The sequence below is a fragment of the Suricata suricatta genome, chromosome 1 (genome assembly GCF_006229205.1).
Source record: "Suricata suricatta isolate VVHF042 chromosome 1, meerkat_22Aug2017_6uvM2_HiC, whole genome shotgun sequence".
Lineage (NCBI taxonomy): Eukaryota > Metazoa > Chordata > Mammalia > Carnivora > Herpestidae > Suricata > Suricata suricatta.
In genome coordinates this window covers 36,644,513-36,665,280 of record NC_043700.1, presented here as the reverse complement: position 1 = coordinate 36,665,280, position 20,768 = coordinate 36,644,513, and the positions used below count along the sequence as shown (strand labels likewise).

Here is a 20,768-nt window from a genome sequence, read left to right as displayed (position 1 = left end):
AGCTGGCTAAGGTGAGAATCCTTACTGGAGTCAGCTCTTCCTGATATCTGTTTGTAGTACCCAGTAGAGAGAGGAAAAGAAAGTATCTTTTGCATCTGCTTTAGGGATGCCTCTTGAGTGCAAGGGGTTTTTCAATACTGCCAGGAATATTTACTGTTTGTCCCAGCTTGAACTTGATAAAATATTTGAAAGGACTTTTTTTTTTTTTAAATATTTTACTCTTAAGTAATCTCTACATTCAACATGGGACTGACCTCACAACCCCAAGATCAAGAGTCACACACTCCACCGACTGAACCAGCCAGGTATCCCTGAAAGGACTTTTAAAGTAACACCGTGGGGGTGCCTGGGTGGCTCAGTAGGTTGAGTGTCTGGCTCAGGTCATGATCTCATGGTTTGTGGGTTCGGGCCCTGCGTCGGGCTCTGTGCTGACAGTTTAGAGCCTGGTGCCTGCATCCGATTCTGTGTCTCCCCCTCTCTCTGCCCCTCCCCCACATATGCTTTGTCTCCCTCTGTCTCTCTATAAACGGTAAATGTTAAAATTTTTTTTAAATAATAATAATAATAAAAAAAAAGTAACATAGTGGTCAGAAGTTGATCAGATTGGATCAGAGCCTGGTAGGAATTTCTTTTTAGGCCTTCTCCCCTAAGCTCAAATAGAATTATGTATCCAGAAAGAAAAAAACTTCTGAAGCTTTTGTGGAAGGATTTGCTAAAACATTCCAAAGGCAAAACAACTCTAAACCCAGAACACAGAGATCTTCGATTTTCATCTTAGTTGGAAACTTTACTGATAGAAAAAAAATCAAATTAAAGATAATACGCTTTAAATGGGTGGGTGAACCTATGCTATCATTTAAGTTACAACCCAATTCTTTGAGAAATTAAAAACAACTTTCCTTATCTTACAAATCTTTGCAAAACAAGAAATGCAGCTCCAGAAACAATTCAAAGACCACCTATCCTTTTCACCAATCCCCAAACCCCCCTTACTTTTCTCAAAAGGTTTGTAAGGAATATAAAAATTCTGACCTTAGGGACCAAAAGCACTTCTTAGAGGAACTTGCACTCTTTCCCTGTACTTTTGAGAGGGAACTGCTCTACCAGGTTGCCTCCAGGAACTCCTATCTAGACCACCCCTGATACCTAGGATGGAAGAAAAGAGTCGGGAGAAGCTTTTTACAAATACAAATTGTTACAGAAACTCTCTTGTCCCAAATCTGGGTCACGGCTTCCATAAGATTACTTTAAGGACAACTGCAAACCTTAAGTGTCCTCCCCACAAATAGTAGTAGAAAAAGTTTTCAACATCTATGTAGATCACCTCATTTCATGTACCAGAAACCTGATTTGGATCCAAATGCTTCTACAAACTGATGAGTTTTGCATTATCATAGCCATCTTACTGCTAAAATTTTGTTTTTTTATGTATTTATTTAGAGAGAGAAAGCATGAGTGGGGGAGGGGCAGAGATGGGAAAGAGGGGAGGAGAGGGGAGAGAGGAGGAGAGAGAGACAAAGAGAGAGAGAGAGAATGCCAAGCAGGTTCTGCGCTGTCAGTGCAGAGCCCTATACGGGGCTCAGCCTTACCAATCATGAGATGATGACCTGAGCTGGCATTGGAAGCTTAACTAAGCCACCCAGGTGCCCCTTTATTGCTAAAATTTTTTTAAATGAAAACTAGAAGGTCTCTCTTTGCATATGCCTGCATGTTTACATGTATCTATACATAAGTGCATTACAGACGTGAGGTATTTTCTTCCTTTAAACTGAATTGCCAAAATTAATGTATTTGTATTTAATTGGCTTAAAAACAAACAAGCATTTATATGAATTAAGTATTCCTAACATTCTCAGGAATATGATAGAAGCTAACCTAAATGGTCTTCAGGTTCACATAATCATGGAAAATATTTGGTATTAAAGTTAATTTAAATTTGTTGGTTTAATTAAAACAGACATGTCTTGGGGTGCCTGGATGGCTTAGTCAGTTAAGCATCTGACTTCATGAAGCTCAGGTCATGATCTCACAGTTTGTGAGTTTGAGCCCCATGTTGGGCTCTGGGCTGACAGCTCAGAATCTGGAGCCTGCTTCAGATCCGTGTCTCCCTCTCCCTCCCTCTCCCTCCCTCTCTCCCCCTCTCTCTCTCTCTCTCTCCCCCTCCCCTGCTCCCTCTCTCTCTCTCTCTCTCAAAAATAAACATTAAAAAAATAGACATGTCTTAGCATTATCACCATTAAATATAATATAGACATATAACATTTATTCTACATGGATGTATGAGTCAAAGAAATTCATATTATCTATATGACAATGATATGAATATATGTTATCCATATTATATCAACAGAAAAAATAACAGGATGGTGGCTGACTTTATGAGGTCTCTGTGGATAGTCTAAACAAAAAGCATATGCTTCTAAAAGTTATTAAATATATTCACTCATACATTTTCCAACATGAAGCATGCTGGTTTAACATGCAGTTCACAACTGCTTACATCTCAGTTTTCACTAGAAATTCATTTCTAAGGGTTAAAAATTCTAAATAATATGTAATCAAAGCTACTGGAAATAATAAGAGAAACATCTCTGTATGCAAGCTTCTCTTCAGAAAGAGAAGCTATGAGGAATGGAGAGGCATTTTTGTTGAGGGAAAAGAAATTTTGTCCTAAAGTGAGACTGGTTATTTCAGAATGGGAAAGTGGAAAAACACAGGACAAAATCTGAATGTAAAAAAGACCTAGAATGTTTGTAAAAAAAAAAAGGAATATTGGGAAAGGAATTTTATGTGTGGTTAAGTTGGCTAAGATTAATATGAATTTATGTGAGGGGTGGCTGGGTGGCTCAGTCCATTGAGCATTTGACTCTTGATTTAGGCTCAGGGCACAGTCTCATGGTTGTGGGATCGAGCCCCGTGTGTGCTGGGTGTGGGGCCTGCTTGGGGTGTTCTCTCTCCCTCCCGCTGAATAAAAAACCAGTTTTAACATCAAAAATAGGCTGACACAAAATTAGAATTTGGTTCCTCTCTGCTAAAACAAACAAGTTTTCTTGGACCACTGGTCTAAATGAAGTCTTTCTGACCCTGAACTAACTGGAATTTTGCAGAGGGCTCCTGGAAGATCTCAAAAGGTTTACTCTCTCTTTATACAAAGGGGTATGTAAAACTAATTGAGCTTCTTTGCTATGTTAAATTATAGGAGAAGCATTGTTAAATGAAGAGTAATACTAAGCTTTCTTTATAGTAGATCTGTGTAGTATGTAAGTGTTCCAGAAACTGGACCTCTATGTGTCCTACAATAATGCCACCAATAATAATTCCAGTTATTATACTAAAAGGTTGTATATCACAGAAATTGTTCAATTCCCTTATCAAATGAACTCTCATCATTTTTAAGTCTTTGTCATTTGCAGAAAGTTACTGTTCAACTGTGATGCTCTTATGAAAGTGTTTCTGAAGTACTTCACATTCAAAAAGAAAAGGGTTTACTTGGGAAAGAACTTAGGCAAGTACAGGCTTCTGACAACTTTAAGATCATAAAACTGTTCTCAGTAAAAATTCCCTGAATTAATGGAAGAAGTGGATTCAAGCAGAACAAATATTGATTAAAGGGGACTTGAATGAGCTGAGGAGGAGGATTCCGACTTTTGGTTTGAAATACTGCTGGTTCCTTGAGGTTTTGTTTTCCTCTCCAGATTTAAGGAAACCTTCTAAGCTACCCCTGATTTATAGCAATTTGGTAAAGCATACCTTTGTGAATGAAACATTTACTTTTTCTCCTTACCTGGTCCCTCCAGAATCCAGAAACTCTTGAGTATTCTTTTCATGGTAATACAGCTAGGTATTGATAAGTCCAATGAGACACTGCTGTCCTTGTAACAGGACACAATTAAGAACTTGGGCTATACTACTGAAATGTCACATTTAAGAGAGCTGTGTGTAGGCTCAGATATGGCCAGACAGCTTCAAGGAACTGCTTGGAAAAATCACTTGGTACCTTGCTTATAAAAGGTTCCTAGCAGTCTTACCAGATGAGTAAGAAAGGTCACTTACTGGCAGGCCTAGAAACCCCAGGATATTTAGGGGAAACTTGAGAAGAGAAAATTCACCTAAATTCTAAGTATTGCAGGTAAAATCTGGTGGGGAATCCTTGGCTTGGCTTCCTGGCCTCAGAGATTGAAGAGTTCAACCCGATTCTTTATGAAAAGGTCCACAAAGCAGTCTTAAAAGTAGCTTATATGGCTAATCACTATTCCTGCTGCATTTATGAATGTAATCAGGCCAAACAAGCCGAACCAATTTTAATGCAAACAAATTCGTTTCACTGCGATCATATTTAATTTAAAAAATGGGGTAACTGTAGAGAGAAAAACTGTTCACACTTTTGTAGATATTAGATTCTAGTCCTGTGACCTTTCTTTCAGGTTTTGTTATATACCCATAAACCAGATTGGATCCTAAATTCTTCTAGTTTTCTCAAATATCTGGCAATGACTCTCCAAACTAACATTTCTCATTTTCTTCCACCCTCCGACGGGAATCAATAAAGACAAAGACTACCCTTCAACCTCCGTGGAAGGGACTACTCCGGGTCCTCCTCACCCAGACATCAGCCAGGCTCCCTGACAAGGAAGAGAAATAGCTAACACCAAGGTAGGACTTCATACTTTAAACATGAAACCCTTTCTTCCTCCTTTTCTGTCCTCTACTCTGGCATTGGCCTGGAAAGATAACACCATCATCTGTATGTCCCAGGCCATTGCTAAGGGGGTAATCCAACCTCCAAAGAACTGTTGGATGTACCACAGTGCTGATGATTCTGTAGCTCTGCCTGTCACAGACGTCTGATTTCCAATTTCCCAGTTTCTCTGAACAAACTCTGCACCATCTCTATTGCACCAGACTCTCTAACCCTGGGGGTCCATTTCCCAGTCTCTGGTGAACAATCCTAGGGAACCCAGGGAGCCCAGGGAACCTTGCATCCAGGCTCTATACAAAGAAAGGGACACAAGGCAAGGGTAACCAGAATAAAAACCACCTGTGTGGTCTAAGACCCTTAGATTTTACTGACCTTCATTCTGGTCCTGTGCCAATGACACAAATGGGAATTATCAGGGAGCATTCACAATTCAGTATTAGCTCCCACTGGCAGATCCTTCCTTTCCTAGTTAGGAGTACAAATGAGGCTATCTATGATGAATCTCTCCTTAACTCTTAAAGCAATAGCTGCTCAACAAAAATCCTTGGACTCTCTGACCAAAGTTGCTCTTGATAATAGGACAGTCCTTGATTATCTTTAAGCTGAGCAAGAGGTCTGTGCCATGGCCAACACTACTTGCTGTAGCTGGATTAACACTTCAGGGAAGTTGAAAGGCAGCTACATAATATCACCGAACGAAGCCACTTGGCTTAAGAAAATGACTCAACATGGTGTTTCTTTAGCTGATTTTCATGGTTTGGGTCTTGGTGGCCATGGTTTTGAAGTGGACTCCAGACATCAGGAATTACCCTCCGTGTAAGGATCATAGCAATCTCCCTAGCGTGCTGTATTTCCTCACAAAGTTGTAAATGATGTTCACAGCCACTAACCACCTAAGAATGGAATGTCAAAAATGGAATGAAGAGAATTACTGACTGAGAAAAAAATGTGAACCTGAAGTCATGACCTGTGACTCCCATAGAGATTCAGCAAAAAGAAGTCCTGACCTATGAATAATCACAGAGCATCAGCAAAAACTGTTAGAACTTCAGAGCAGCAGCTGGGAGGGGCGCTAATGCCTTAAATTTTGATCACATCTTGGTTACGCTGAAAGACTGATCAAAAGGGAAGAACTGTTTTTAAAAAAAGACAAAAGGGCTAAAATGGTCACTTGTGCTAAACCCACGTCACGAAACCAAGACTCAAGTTGGGGAGGGGGGCGTCTAACCTAATTGTACCTTCAGCCTCTCCCAGGAATGTGATCTTAGTCTGGAATTACCCGGTCTGTACTAATGAGGCAATCTGCCTGATGGGGCCCCTGCCATCCTCCAAAGAAAGGTGACCTTACCTCAAACAATCTACTCTTTGCTAGTGACTTCCTTGTCCTGCCCCCTTCTGCCTATCAGAGTCTTTCATTCTGTGCAGCTCCTCAGAACTCCTTTCTGTTTGCTAGATGGGGCGCTGCGCAATTCATGAATCACTGAATAAAGCCAGTAAGATCTTTAAAATGTACTCAGTGGAGTTTTCTTTATTAACATTTAACACTATTATGTGCCAGTCACTCTGGTGTCACTGGACTTTCCAAACAAAACAAATTGGAAGGCCAGGTGTGAACATGTGGAGAAAGATTTAATCCAACCGAAGGTTTCTCAGCTAAAACAGCCCCCTAGGAAGGTAGCAAGGCAGTCACACCAGCTGCCGAGAAGAGTGCACAATCATTCTCATTTGTTTGACAAGTGCTGATGAAGTGTCTTGTATTTCCTAGGTACTGTGGGAAGTGTGCCACGAAATCAAGGCAGTTTCTTCACTCAGCAGCCCCCAAGCCAGAAGTCAGTCCTCAAGGCAGCCACAGGCAGAGATCCCATAACAACAGCAGAGACACCAAGTACCAAGTGAGTGCAGGAGGCAACCGGGGACAGGAACTCCATGAGACGGAGAGCCACTGTGTGTGATGGGTCAGGGTGGGTCTAAAGCCGTGTCCTGAAAGACAGGACAGCTTAGGGTCATTGGGCAGGTGCAGGAGCAGCATTCTAAAGCAAGCGGTACGTGCAAAGGTTAGCAGGAGTGTTCAAAAGGGGGGTCTGAAAGCCACATACCTGCTAAATTGGTGGGAGCAGACTGAGAGAAATGTGAAGCAAAGAGGTTTAGCCTTGAAGGCTTATGATGAAAGTGTCCTTTCAAAAGCATGAAAGATGGATGAGTAAGATGGGGCTAAGGAGGTCAGGTGGGGGATCACTGCAGTGATTTGCTAGGTCACCGAATTAGTGCAGGCAGTGGGAACAGAGAGGGAAAATGGGATATATGACATGAAGGAGGGCTGAAAGGCTCTGGAGACTTTAAATGGGAGGGTATGGAGCAGGAAGATGGCAGCTTCTAAGAGATGAGATTCAGAATTGGAGCTCCCATCTAGGTTACTGATGGGGAGATGGGTTGGTGACACAGGAAAGGGATGCCAGGAAGGGATCTGGCTTAGGGAAGAAGTCTAGGATTTCCATTTGGTAATGATTTGCGGAGAGGTATATAGTCACAGGTGTGGAGCTGAGAATAAGGCTCAGGGTTGGATACAGACTTTGGAGAAAATATGATTGATACAGATGTCATGAGAACAGCCTGGCAAACAGCAGACTGGAAAGCAGTAGGCAGTCAGTCCAGGTGCAGAGAGGGACAGAGGGGATGGAGCAGGAATGAACAGAAAGCATCAAGACAAAGCTCTGGGGAAAGGAGATACATCAGGGGAGAGGCAAGAGAGACGGGGCCACGCAGTCAGGCTGGGATAGAATGCCAAAGACATTCTGGGGTGCCCATTCTGAAAACCAGCCCCCTGAATAATGAAAATAGAATATTTAGTTAGAAGGGCACTTAAGAGATCACCTAGCCCAAACCCTTCATTTTAAAGTTGAGCATATGTAAGCCCAGAAAGTTACCACAGTTTTCCACAGAGAAGAAATGAAAAGATAAATGGACCATAAGGTAACAGAGCTGGGAAAGTGGAGAAGCCAGGACCAAAAATCAGTTGTCTTCTCTTTTATTATTATTATGTGCATTTATGCTTTCCAACATACTTTATATAGAAATGATCTGAATTTCTGACATCAGGTGGTCCTCTTGTGTTATAAATCCACACAACTGGAGACTCATTAAATAAATTTTCTGATTCCTAGGATAAGTTCTCTTCCCTAAAGCCCTGTATTTTCTCTGAAACCCTCTCTGCTTTTTAATGCTGAGATACGATGCCTGTTAGGGGCAGTTCCAATAGGGACAGAGATGATGACTCAGAGAATGGGGCACAGATGAAAATGGGGAGAGGGGTTCCTGAAGGTTCAGAGGACAAGATGGCCAGTCCCCACAGGAAACTGGCCATCAAGGAAGATCGACGCAGACTTAAGATCTGATGAGGAGGCCTTGGTGATCACACAACCGGCCCACTCAACTGGCCAGGGGACAGGCAAGTCCCCGCCTGACAGTGGAGATGTGGGCTTCCAGAAAGTGTCAGTCTGTCCCTCAGCCTTGAGTGCCCAGGAGTTTGCTCCTCTGCTGGCAGAAAGAAATACACTCCAGTATTTTCCAAAGGATAATGAGCAAGAGTGTTTAAATAGAGTCCACTTAGATATAACTTCCTTGAGCTATTTTAGGGTCAAATTATGTGGCAATCCAGATCATTTCCGGCTGCCCCTGCACCTGTCCCCAGATCACTTACAGCATAGGAGAAACTGTCTAATAGGTCTGTCCTGGCATTTGTGCTCACCAGGCAACTGCTCATTTTCTCCAATGTCTTCTGCAGTATCTTTTTGGCCAATCTTTAAAGTTCACTGGAAAAATCCTTTCTATGTCTATTGCCGTGATACAGCTCTGAGTGGGCATCTCTATAAGGTCAGTGGCTCAGAAGAGGCTTACAACAGGCTTAATCCAGAAAAGAAGGCAATGAATTCTGGACCCAGGGGCCAAGGGTGTGGCTCTGCCGCTTATCTGAAGTCAACCTGGCAGAGAACAGCAGTGGTGACTCCGACAAAGGGAACATGGGGCCAGCACTTGGAACACACTGGGAACAAAATATACTCAGGAAATGTTTCAGAATACAAAAGAGTTAGGTTCTATGAGCTCCGAGAGATGCCTTTGAACTCTGGCTCAGTGACAAGACTCTTGCAAAAGAAATAAATTTGATGAATCTTGTACAGAAATCACAAACAGAAAGGAAAGTAACATACAAGCTTATCGACAACCACAACCACAACAGCAGGGGTGGGACGGCCTCCAAAAGGTGATGGGCGCAGGAGCAGGCCTGCGGACGAGCCACGTCCAGGAAGGGAAGTCTCACAAGGAACCCCCTGCCTGGCTCACGGGATCCCAGATCAGCCTGACTGCGGGTGTTCAAAAGGGATGCTATCAATCCAAATCCAGAGGGGGAAGGAAATGAGAAGGAAATGAACATCTGCTGACCGTACGTTACGTGAGGAGCAGAAAGCTCTGTGCTGGCAGCTGCTCGTCTGTCGTCTCATTTTGTCCTCATAACCATTCTACTGAGAGGAGGGACAGTCTCGTTTTGCAGCTAGATAAACAGATGTTCTTAAAAACTAGGTAGCATGGCTAAGGTCACGATGCCAATAAGTGTAAGGGCGGGTATTTGACCTGAGACTGTTAATTATATGTGGACATCATTTTTGGTTTTGTTTTTTTAAACAGGCCCTTAGTGATTTTAATTTCCTTTCAGATTTATTTCATTCACTTGTCAGATATTTACAGGGAAGCTGCTATATAAGATACCACTATTCTACATGCTGGAGACACAGCAATGACTAAAGCCTCTGCTTTCTAGAATTTCATTCTAGAGTATTAGTACTTCAAAGCCTCATTATTTCCAATTTTGGGTCACAGAGAAGAAAGATAGGGAATCAGTGACCTAAAGAATTTTAATATATACCCACTTACAGGAGAGATGAACTGCATCCACACTTGGAAGTGTACCAGTCTTCATTATTCTGACTTAGTATAACTTAAACACACACCCACAACTTAAATAGATAATATGAAAGCTATCACACAAGTCAATGGTAACAGGATACAAAATGTGCCCAGACCAAAGAATATGCAACCAATAGACGCTCTATTAATATCACTAGAGAATCACTTGAGGAAGTAAAAGTTTTAGGAGGAAGTAGAAAGTTCTTTGTATGCTAGCCAAGAAATTAACTATTTGCTGAATTCACAAATTATATAATCAGTGAAAGAAAAATACTTGAGAGGATAATACTTAAAAAAAATTACTTTAAGCTCAGAGCACCCAGGTGGCTCAGTTGGCTAAGCTGTGGTCTCTATTTCGGCTCAGGTCATGATCCCAGAGTTGTGGGATCGAGCCCCATGTTGGGCTCTGTACCAAGTACGGAGCCAGCTTAAGAGATTTTCTCTCTCTCCCTCTGTCCCTCTTCCCTGCTCGTGTGTTCTCTCTCCCTCTAAAAGAAAATAAATTAATTTTAAAAAGTGACTTAAAGCTCTAACCAGAAAGAAATAAAATAAGTTTCTCATGAAGAGCAAAAGAATATTCCTCAAACTACTAACCTGCCTTTAACCCAGCTCAACAGAGAATAAATTAATAATTTGGCCACCGGGTAACAAGACAATCAAGTGTTGTCCAACGTGGATGCATGAGCCATGTGGCAAGGTGTCAAGAAAACAGGTGGGACTCTTAACTTACGGACTAGACCCACTAGACACAGACGGCCCTTCCGGGAGACTCACATAGGCCATCTCCTGGAGGAATCAGTCTGGCTGGCGGGGACGCCCACTCAAATCAGATAAAACTGGTGCAATGTCCACTTGTCCTCACTGTGAACTCCATCCAAAGGACAAAGACACAGGATTCAGAGGGAGGTGGAATTTTCTATGTCAGACTGTTTGGAACCTAACTTTACATCATTGCTGGACTCTCCCCACCTTCATTTCCTTCTTGCCCGTCCTCTATGAAGAGTGCCAGAGGGTAAGGGAGAGGTGGACCCACACTAGCAAGGCACACCGTTTCAGGGACTAGAGGCCCACCTACCCTTCCAGGGCAAGACTCAGAAAACACAGGTTTACAAATGTGGCAAAACGGTAACAACTGGTGAATCCAGCTGAAAGGTATGTGGGTTTCACCATACTACTCTTTCAACTTTTCTATGTATTTGATATTTTTCTAAATAAATAAATAAATAAATAAATAAATAAATAAAAAGTTTGAGTAAACAAAAAGATAAAAGTATGTAGCTTCAGAGAGGCTGAGATGGACAGAGTTGGAATATGGCATCAATGCCCATATCTGGGGGCACCCACTAGGTGACAAACTCCGGGTAACTCTAAATTTTAAATGATCAGCTTGTACCAACAACTTGGGAAATTTAAAAAAGAAAAGAAAAAAAGTAGGCTTAGGCCAGGCCCTCTGTCACTTCTGATGTCTGTTTCTTTCCTTTTTTTTTTTTATGTTTAATTTGAGAGAGAGAGAGAGATCAGGGGAGGGACAGAGAGAAAGGGAGACAGAATCCCAAGCAGGCTCCACGCATCACTACAGAGTCTGATGTGGGGCTTGAACTCCCAAACCGCAAGATCATGACCTGCGCTGAAAACAAGAGTGGGAGGCTTAACCCACTGAGCCGCCCAGGCGCGCCTGATGTCTGTTTCAATAGGCTGGAGCCCGGTGCTAGCCTAGAGTGGGCACCGTGGTCCAGGAGGTTGCGTCTGACCTCTGCAGTACCAGGTCACTCTCCTCCCTAACCTTCTCAGACAGCGTCCATCCTCTATCTGAGGACGCTAACAATACCAAATGATTAATCAAAAGCAGCTTTTCCAATGTTGTCAATGTGGAAGTGGAAAAATTAGTTGCCAAGGGATAAAATTCATTCAAATGACAACCTGTTCTATCGCTGGCCTTTCCAGGAAAGGGGGGAGTGGAACTTTTTGGTGGGAAAGGAAATCTGTTATTCTATATACACTGTCATTCACTTCATGACTTAGTCCAGAAGGAAGGGAAATCTATTTGAGTTCAGCGCCTGCCTGACTAGCCCTTGTTGACCTCCCCATTCTGTCTGGGACCCCTCAACCACACCCTCTGTGAGGAACAGAGGACCAAAATATCTTCCCTCTGTGCTCCGTAAGAGCTCACAGGGGCACCACACACCCTCCCTGGAGGCCACACCCTGACGTCCAGGGCTGGGATTTACCAATGTCACTCAGCAAGGTGAGGATGGCTCCTTCCCGCAGGCCACAGCAGTTCTCAAACTGGTTCAGGTACTGTCAAGAAGTTGAAAAGAAGCATCAGAGTGAGAAGTCCCCTACCACCACCAAGCCCACAGTGTGTCTTCCCAGCTGAAGTCATGTGAGTGCCAACCCCAGCCCTGGGCTTGGAGCACCGGAGGCCTGTCAGAGCAGCCCGGGCAGCAGCTGGTAGGAACTGGCCCGAGGTGGAGAGGAAGCAGAAGTGGAACTCCCAGAAGCACTCCCGTACTCATTGGTGAGGTGTCTGAGTCATTCTAAGATGAGGAATTTTCGGTCTCACCTGAGATGTAGTTCTGAGCAGGGCAGGCCAGAGGCCACACTTGGCCACAGTGGGGCTACTGCTCCCGAGAGTCCCACAGAGGGCAGGGTTGGAGGCACCCACTGAAAACCATCCTCTGACCATTTCCCCCGACATGGCCTTGCTGGTGGGATGATGGGAGAGGGGGGGATTTTTAATGAGCACTTACTACATGCCTGGGACCTGGCTAACGGCTACACAGATTAGCTCAGTAAAGCTTTACCTACATGGTCTCATTTCATCCTCTCCCTGCCATGGAGGTAAATGCCTCACAGGTGAGGAGTCTGAGACTGGAAGGGTTCAAGGATCTGTCTGCCCACACAGCCACTTCAGGGCAGTACTGGAATATAAAGCCATGTCCATCAGAGGCCCAAGTCCCAACACTTGTCCTCTCTGCCCTCCTGGCCTGGGCTCAATATGCTGCTGGCAGCTGGCCTCAAATGAAGACAATGCAGAAAAGAACTTTCTACCTGAGGGTTAAAGTTATTAACTAATATTTATATCCAAGAACAATGAAGAGCCCATTTCCTGAGCTGGGCACACATACTTCAGTCTTCCAATCAGTTATGGCTTCCACATTCGCTCATGTGCCGGCCAAGCTTGTCTCTCTGTGCCCAGAGGAGTGGGTTTTGAACTCTTGAGAGGAGGAAAGATAGGCTCATTTGGAGAACAGAGATCCCAGGTGCTGTAGGCAGCAGCGCTCTCCCTGCCCACCCCTGCTGGGGGAAGGTGGGGAGCGGCCTGGACAAAGGCCACTCAGAGTGCAGGGCTTCCTGCCTCCCCCAGATCATCTTGTGCCCCACATCAGGTCATTTAGGCTGAAGTCTGCGTCATCTTCTTCCCTGGCTGTCTGGCTCTTTGCTGCCTATGAGATCAAGTCTCAGGTTCTCTGCTGGGCTTCAGAGCCCTCCATAATCAGGTCCAACCAACTCCCACTGCCCTCTAAGAACCAGCCGCTCAATTGCAACAACATGATTCTATCTCCTCTTTTAAATAACTGCATTTAGCAATCGGATGACTGTCAAAGGTTAGGAAAATAAAGAGGAAAATTGAAGCATTGTCAAGTTCCCCATTTCTCATCGTTATCAGTCCCCTAATTGTGGGTCATGCCAATGACTGCTTACATCCTGCTGTGACACTCCCAGGATCTGCCCACCTCCTATGGCAGGAGAAAGCCACGTGGGCAGATCAACACTCATGGAAAGTTTCCTTCACAAAAAGAAGGCAGAAGGGGCCCGAAAAATTATGAGAACGGCACATGATGCTGGATGCAGGAAGCTGCCATGTCAAGAGAGCAGGAAGGCCTGGGTGTCCTGCCCATGCCCACCTGTTATAATGCTGCAGCCCTTCTTCTAGAGTGAGAAGTCAGGGGAGATGCGCACTAACAGAGTGATCTCTTTTTCAATACAAAAACAACTCTGTCATCCACAGCTTTTATTTTTCCTCGCACTATGTGGCATCATTCAGTTTCACAGAGAGGTGGCCCTCAGTGGGCCTCCCGTGGGCTGTGACCCAAGCTCTGCCGCTGTAGCCATGTGAGACCTGGTCACCGGCCTCCCATTCTGGGCCATGACGTCCATCCTTCACACGGGAATCATAGTTTTACCAACATCCCAGGACTGTTGAAAATCAAACAAGGCAACATATAAAAGCAGGCTGTTTCAGACAACGCTGGGGAGGTGGGCAGATACGACCGCCCGAGACAAGAGGCTGCCGCCACCCACCCTGAAGTGTACATCGTAGCAAAGAGAAGTGAATGTGCGAGAGGGACAAATGCCCAGAAGATGAGTCAGTGGTGGCTCTGGGGTATCAGCCCAGTCCCCTGATTACTAAGCCAGTCCCTTCCTGCTCTACTGTGTGACCCTGCGTACAGTGCCACCACATCTGTGGGAGAAAATTCCTCCTAATAAGGACAGCAGTGACGCTGGCACCAAAGGACTGTGGTGACCCTGACGTGCCTAGGGAAGAAAAGTTTGTTTTGGAACTTATCCAGGCCTTCCCCGTCCTCAAAACCTGGTGATTTTTTCCTTGTCATTTTAGTAATCACTGTGCAGGACACACAGCAAGCCCTTCCCTGGCTTTCTCGTAACAGCTTCTGATTCAGGCTCTTGATTCACATCACACGCATGTCACCCCACCCTGAGGATGGAAGAGGGGGATCTGAGGAGGAAACGCAAGGCAAAGTCACTGTGGCTGCCGGGGCTTCCTGGTGATGAAAGGGGTGAAAGGCTTCCCTGCCACTCCCTGCCCAGACAGGCTGCGTCCCGCCACCCTGGGAGCCTCACCTTTCGGAGGTCTCCTCCTTGGCAGTACTCCATGGCGAGCAGAGGCAGGTCATTGGGAGCCAGGTTCTGCATCCCCTCAGGGACGTCCCGGGCAGCCACCACGTTGGGGTGGTTCAGCCTAGGAAAGAGAAGCCAGTGAGGGAGACACCCAGACTTCAGGCTCAAGCCCATTCCCCACTCTGTCCATGTCTCAGCAAAGCTCTACAGCAAAGGCCTGGACCAGCCGAGGGCCCTCGGGAACTAGCAGGACGATAGAGGTCAGGAACCGGCTACTCACCTTGGTGCCCGGTCAGCCAACATCCATCCAGCTCTACTTTCGGCACCATGAGCGCAAGGGCTGTGAGTGCATCATGGGCAACTGAATTTTCTTTAGAGTGCCCATATCAAGTCCTCACTGTACTTCGAAACTGCTTCTAAAAGCAGAGAAAGTAGAGGGACTCCCAAACTCATGCCATTCCAGTGGGGACGGGGTGTGTGTGGGTGTGCGTGTGTGTGCAAACAAGGTGACACCTCCCCTTTTTAAGAGGTTTATGGAGGGAGCACCTGTTTGAAATCTTGCAAAACCACTGGGTTGCTGACCTAAACCCTGACTACCTGGAAGGGTAGCAACCGTCCCAGGACTGACAGATGGTCCCTGTCTCCACACTAGAGGAAGAAGTATCTGCAGTGGAGAGTCACATACCACCGTGGAATTGGAAATGTAAGAAGGAAAAAGTATCTTTGCTGACAGAGGAAAATGCGCCATGATTGCTATTTTAAATTATTTAATATAACAAACAACAAACAAGTAAAACTGCTTTAGAAGCAGTTTCAAAGTACAGTGAGGACTTCATATGGGGCACTCTAAAGAAAATTCAGGGTTACCTGGGCAGCTCAATCGGTTGAGCATCCAACTTTGGCTCAGGTCACGATCTCATGGTTTGTGAGTTTGAGCCCCACGTCAGGCTCTAAACTGACAGCTCAGAGCCTGGAGCATGCTTTGCATTCTCTGTCTCCCTCCCTCCCTCTCTCTGCCCCTCCCTGGCTTCTGCTCTCTCTCTCTCAAAAATGAATAAACAGGGGCGCCTGGGTGGCTCAGTTGGTTGAGCGGCCGGCTTCGGCTCAGGTCATGATCTCACAGTGCGTGGGTTCGAGCCCCGCGTCGGGCTCTGTGCTGACAGCTCAGAGCCTGGAGCCTGTCTTCGGATTCTGTGTGTCTCTCTCTCTGACCCTCCCCTGCTCACACTGTCTCTCTCTCTCTCTCTCTCTCTCTCTCTCTCTCAAAAATAAATAAAACATTAAAAAAAAAAAGAAAAATGAATAAACATTAAAAAACAAAAATGAAAACAAAAACAAAAACCAACCAGAAGCCCATGGTAAGGCCCAGCGTTGGACACGAACAGCCACTCCTCTAGAATCTGTTATCCTGACTGAGGGACTGAGACTTAGGACTTTCTTTCCCAGGGGCAGCAGGTGGGGCCGCTGCTCCGGAGGGCTCCCCAGATGTCACTTGGAGGGCCGGAGCCCCTCGGCTCCTGCGGTCTCCTGGCCCCCCTGTCGTGGCGTGCGCACCAGCCCTCACCGTCTCATGATCTGGATCTCCAGGCACCAGCGCTCTCGGTTCCGGGGGCTGAGCTCCTGCCGGCACTGCTTGATAGCAATCTGCTCACCTGTTTCCTGCGGAGGGAACGTGCACAGCGACAAGATGAGCAGAACTAACATCCAAACTCGCCCAGAAAGCCACGAGTCAAACCTAACGTTGTCTCCTTAGGGCCCAAGGCATCACCTCTGGGATCCCGAGGCCCATGTTAAGTATCCACTGATAGATGTCCCCAAGTCACCAGCCAGCCTCCGTACATCCACCTCTCCCACGTTTCTCTCTCATTTCTATCCATCCTGAGTCTACACCAGGGCCTTGTTTGGGTCCTAACTCCTCCATGAAACCTCTGCTGACCATTCCTGCCAAAGAGATTTCTCCTTCCTCTGAGCCCCACATGCTGGATGGGGCCATAGGACATTACTGGTATTGATCATTTTGATCTACACAAATGGCCCTTCAGTATGACTCAACTAATAGTTAATGACACACTGCCATCTGATTTCATGCAAAACTTGTCTCTCCAGGGCGCCTGGGTGGCTCAGTGGGTTAGGTGCCGACTTTGGCTCAGGTCATAATCTCATGGTTCGTGAGTTCAAGCCCTGCATCAGGCTCTGTGCTGACAGCTCAGAGCCTGGAGCCTGCTTTGGATTCTGTGTCTCCTTCTCTCTCTGCCCCTCCCCTGCTCACACTCTGTCTCTCTCTCTCAAAAATAAAACATAAAAAAAAGTCTTGTCTCTCCAGGGGGAAGGCAAGCCCTAGCACAGTAGCTGGAATACAGGATGATTCAATTTAGCATTTACTAGCTCTATGAGCTTGGGCGGAGCGCTTGGCCTGACTCAGTTTCTTCATCTGTAAAATGACAATACCTACGCCCACCATTCAGAGCTATTGTGAAGCTGAGCGCCTAGCAGCGCCCAGCCCTTAGTAGGTGTTCAATAACACTACAAGGAGCAGACCTGTGTCTTGTAAGTACTCCTGGCATTTAAATTCCTCTGAAGCTTGGTTCCACCTGTCCTTCCCAGCCACTCTCCCAAGACTCCACCAGAGGCATCTGACACCGTAGCTGCTGGATTAGACCACCTGTCCAATCCCGTGCTTTTCTAGTCTATGCTCTCCAAACATGCAATTCTTTCATTACACATACCAACCAAAGACTTATTTTCTGTAGAGTCATAGGTTATTTTCTCTTTTCTTTGTTAATTTACAGGCTTGTCCATCTCCATGCATTTTAACCTCTTCCAAGAACTAGGACAAGGCCCTTGGCTGGGGGTTTGTGAATGGAAGAGAAGGCAATCAATAATATGTTTTTGAATAATTAACTTGCTACCACAGTCCTAAGGATTAACTCATCCCTTTTCCTTGGTTCTCTAGGCAGCACCAAGGAGCCCCCAGGGGCAGACTAAAAGGGGAGGGCCCTGAGGCTAACCAGCTGACAGCAGCCAGGACAGTGGCTCTCACCACCACAGGGGGGTCACCACTATAAGTGCTGTTACCTCCTCCAGCCCACACGGCGGCCTCCAGGATAGCTGAGGGACAGCAGGTACCTCTGGCAGTGCCTGAAAGCTGGTCCCGTTAGTGAGCCAGCTGACTTACCACCAGTCTCCGGTGTGTTCTGCACACCTGCAGGGAGAAGCTCTCCTACAGCCTTCCTGCTGGCGGAGAGCCTCGGCCTGCAGGAGGGCCACAGGAGATCCTTCAAAAAGAGATTCCAGAATGGTAGCAAAATTCTACTACCTGCCCAAATGAAGGATATTCTAGAGGCCCTGATTGGACCATTTTATGAAAATGCATATTGGAAAGAACCGCAATTCTTGTTAAGTGTAGCAATTCATAGGACACTGAGTGGGACTTAAAAAAGACACATGGAAACCTGTGGCAAGACCTCCTGGTGTGCCCGTGGCTGTCCTTAGGGCAGCAGAACTGCATCGCGGCTGCACATTTACCAAACTGGCAATGCTCCCGGCGGGAACACAGGCCCATCCAGTAAGAAAAGGAAAAACAGAAATCTCCAAACGTGAGCAGAAGTTGTCTTACCAAAACCACTGAATCACTGATTGTTAGACTAATCCCTGAATGGGACACTGAAGAATGATAAGCTTCAGAAATAATGTGGAGGCAACTTCTGACCACAACACTTCCGTGATACTCTGTGAAGCTGCTTCTGTCAAATCCCACTACTGCTGCGATTAAGCTGTGTCATGCAGTTCTCTCACATGCCGAGATTGTGTGTGTGTGTGTGTGTGTGTGTGTGTGTGTTTTTAACAGCTCTATTGGAATATAACTGACATACCACACAAGTCTTCCATTTAAAGTATGCACTGTCACAGTTTGGGGTATAGTCAGAGTAGTACAACAAAACCACAATCCATTTTAGCACATGATCATTATCCCCCAAGGAAACCCTATACCTGGGAGCAGTCATTCTCCATTTTCTACCTTTGAGCAAACACAACCACCAATCTACATTCTATCTCTAATGGATTTGCTGTTCTGAACTTTTCATATAAATGGTAGCACATATTATGTGGTCTTTTGTGATGGCTTCTTTCACTTAGTGTAACGTTTCCAAGACCCACCCACATTGCGGCCACATGGTTACCTTTGCAACAAACACTCCTTGGTGCCACCCGTGGTAGCAGGCATTGATAACCAGGTTCTGCCGTATTAGTCACACATTGCTATTAGAACCCTGATCTTTGGTCTAGATCCCGAGGCGCTCTGAAGAGCTGACCTCTTTCAAAACTCATAAATCTTGTTGCTACTGAACCAATTAGTACAGTTGTATAAGTGCACTTGGGTCGAAATCCATCTAATACTTTTCATGAGATAGGGAAAATGTGACAATACCGTTTCTTCATCAATGTACAGATTGTAGTATATCTCACAAAATCTTATGCCCTCTACATCATGAACTTCCTGATTTCTCTGTCCTCAAACTGATTTGAATTTATTTTCAAGTTTCACTTCCCCTTAGTGTGGAGACTCAAACATATTTGCCCAGTTCTATGGTAGCTTCATCAACAGCAGTGCTGACATGCCATTAGAGATGCTTGTTTCTGGTGAGGTGGGATCCTTATGGAAAAAGAGAATGGAAGGCGCCCCAGTTCTACAAATGATGGGGCAAGTGTAAAACAAGGGGATGATGCTGAGGGAGTCCATTCAGCATGTAATGTTTTAATGGACAGTCTGATAAGTGACTGTTTAGTATAACATATTGCAACTCATGGTTTGTTACCACAGAATGACTCAGAGTTTAAGTCAAGATATTTAAGGGGAATGGCCAACATGGTGGAGAAACAGGGGGACCCGAAGTTCCTTGTCTCTCAAAGCAGTGTTGAGGCCAAAGGACTTTGAACTCCAAGAGTCCACGAGGCAAAATGACAGAGACACTTCCAAGGACCCACCAGGACAACCTGATGGGCCATTGGCATGTGATTGTGAACTGGGAGAGAGAAAATGAATGGAGGGGAGGGATCCCCTTCTGGGGAGAGACAAACGGAACAGAAAGGCAAGCTGGGTAAGGGTAGGACTGTATCTGGACAAGAAAAAAACACAGACCGGAAGGAAGAAAGATCCCATCTCTAACTGCAGGGCTTTCTCTAGACGGGGGCCAGCTGCCCTGTTCGGGCACCTGGGAAAGAGGGGAGCCATCCCCTGGCTCAGTAACTAGTTCAGAGGTGCAGTCGCAGTGGGAGAAAGCTATCCCCTCCCTGGAGTGCTGTGGGAAGAAGGTATATATCTGCTCAAAGGAGTGGCACTTCCCCCAAACCGGAGCGGACAGAGTGGGAACCTTAAAGACATCAGGGTTTAAGTCCCAGCCCCACGTCAGGGAGGCGCGGGAGTTGGCAGAGCCGGATGAACCACCTACTTCGCGCCATGGCACAGTGAGGGCAGCTCGAATAGACTGGTTTGGGACACCCAGTCCATGGAGGAGACGCTGGGGCGTCGCCATTTTTCTCCCCACCCACCACCACGGTGGTATTCAGGGATCCGACAGCCGGGCCCACACTGGAGGTGGGACCAGCCTACGCCAAGCCACACCTCTCCACGCCTGGTAAACACGGGTCTACTGGAAACGGACAGGCACTGATGAGCCAGAGGGTCCCCTCCTCCAGACCGGCGCTGTTGCATTGCCTGGTTTAATTCTCAGACAATTCTTATTATATAGATATATTCTTCTTTCCTTTTCTCCTTATCTCTTCCATCCTCTAGTCTGGTTACTCTGGTTGTTGATTTGTTTAAGCAGACATATTTAACCCATTCTCTAGATACAGGTTCTACACCTCTTCCTTTATTTTCCTTTCTCTCTCTCGGGATTAAGCTATATAATTTCTCTGTCTGGTCAATTCTTATTGTATTTTCTTTTTCCCCACTCCTGTCATTTCTCTCTGTACAAAATAAGGCCTCTTCCAACAGCACTGCCTCCTCACTGTTGTTTATTTATAGCTGGTGTTTCTGATTTTTTGTTTTTGCTTTTTTGTGTGTGTTTGCTTGTTTTCATTTTCTGGTTTTCCTTTTTGTTTGTTTTCCTTTCAAGGGCTACTTCAACTAATAAATAAAGCACACGTGACAGAGAGTCCAAAACATCACTACAAGGAGATAAAGTGACAACAACAGAGAGCAAGTAACTCTCTCCAAGAAACATGTCCTGAAGAGTCAGGCACT

The 20,768-nt window shown here is 45.7% G+C and overlaps 1 protein-coding gene across 8 annotated transcripts in view; it reads right to left on the bottom strand.

Annotated features, from left to right (window-relative positions):
- IKBKB (inhibitor of nuclear factor kappa B kinase subunit beta) overlaps positions 1-20,768 on the bottom strand; it is an 85,166-nt gene that overhangs the window by 49,026 nt on the left and 15,372 nt on the right. For all 8 annotated transcript variants that reach the window (XM_029936542.1, XM_029936496.1, XM_029936525.1 and 5 more), the window contains exons 3-5: positions 16,086-16,180; positions 14,525-14,642; positions 11,887-11,956 (exon numbers count right to left, since the gene is read on the bottom strand). In XM_029936542.1, the coding sequence (XP_029792402.1) occupies positions 11,887-11,956; positions 14,525-14,642; positions 16,086-16,180 (283 nt within the window). The remainder of the gene's footprint in view (positions 1-11,886; positions 11,957-14,524; positions 14,643-16,085; positions 16,181-20,768) is intronic.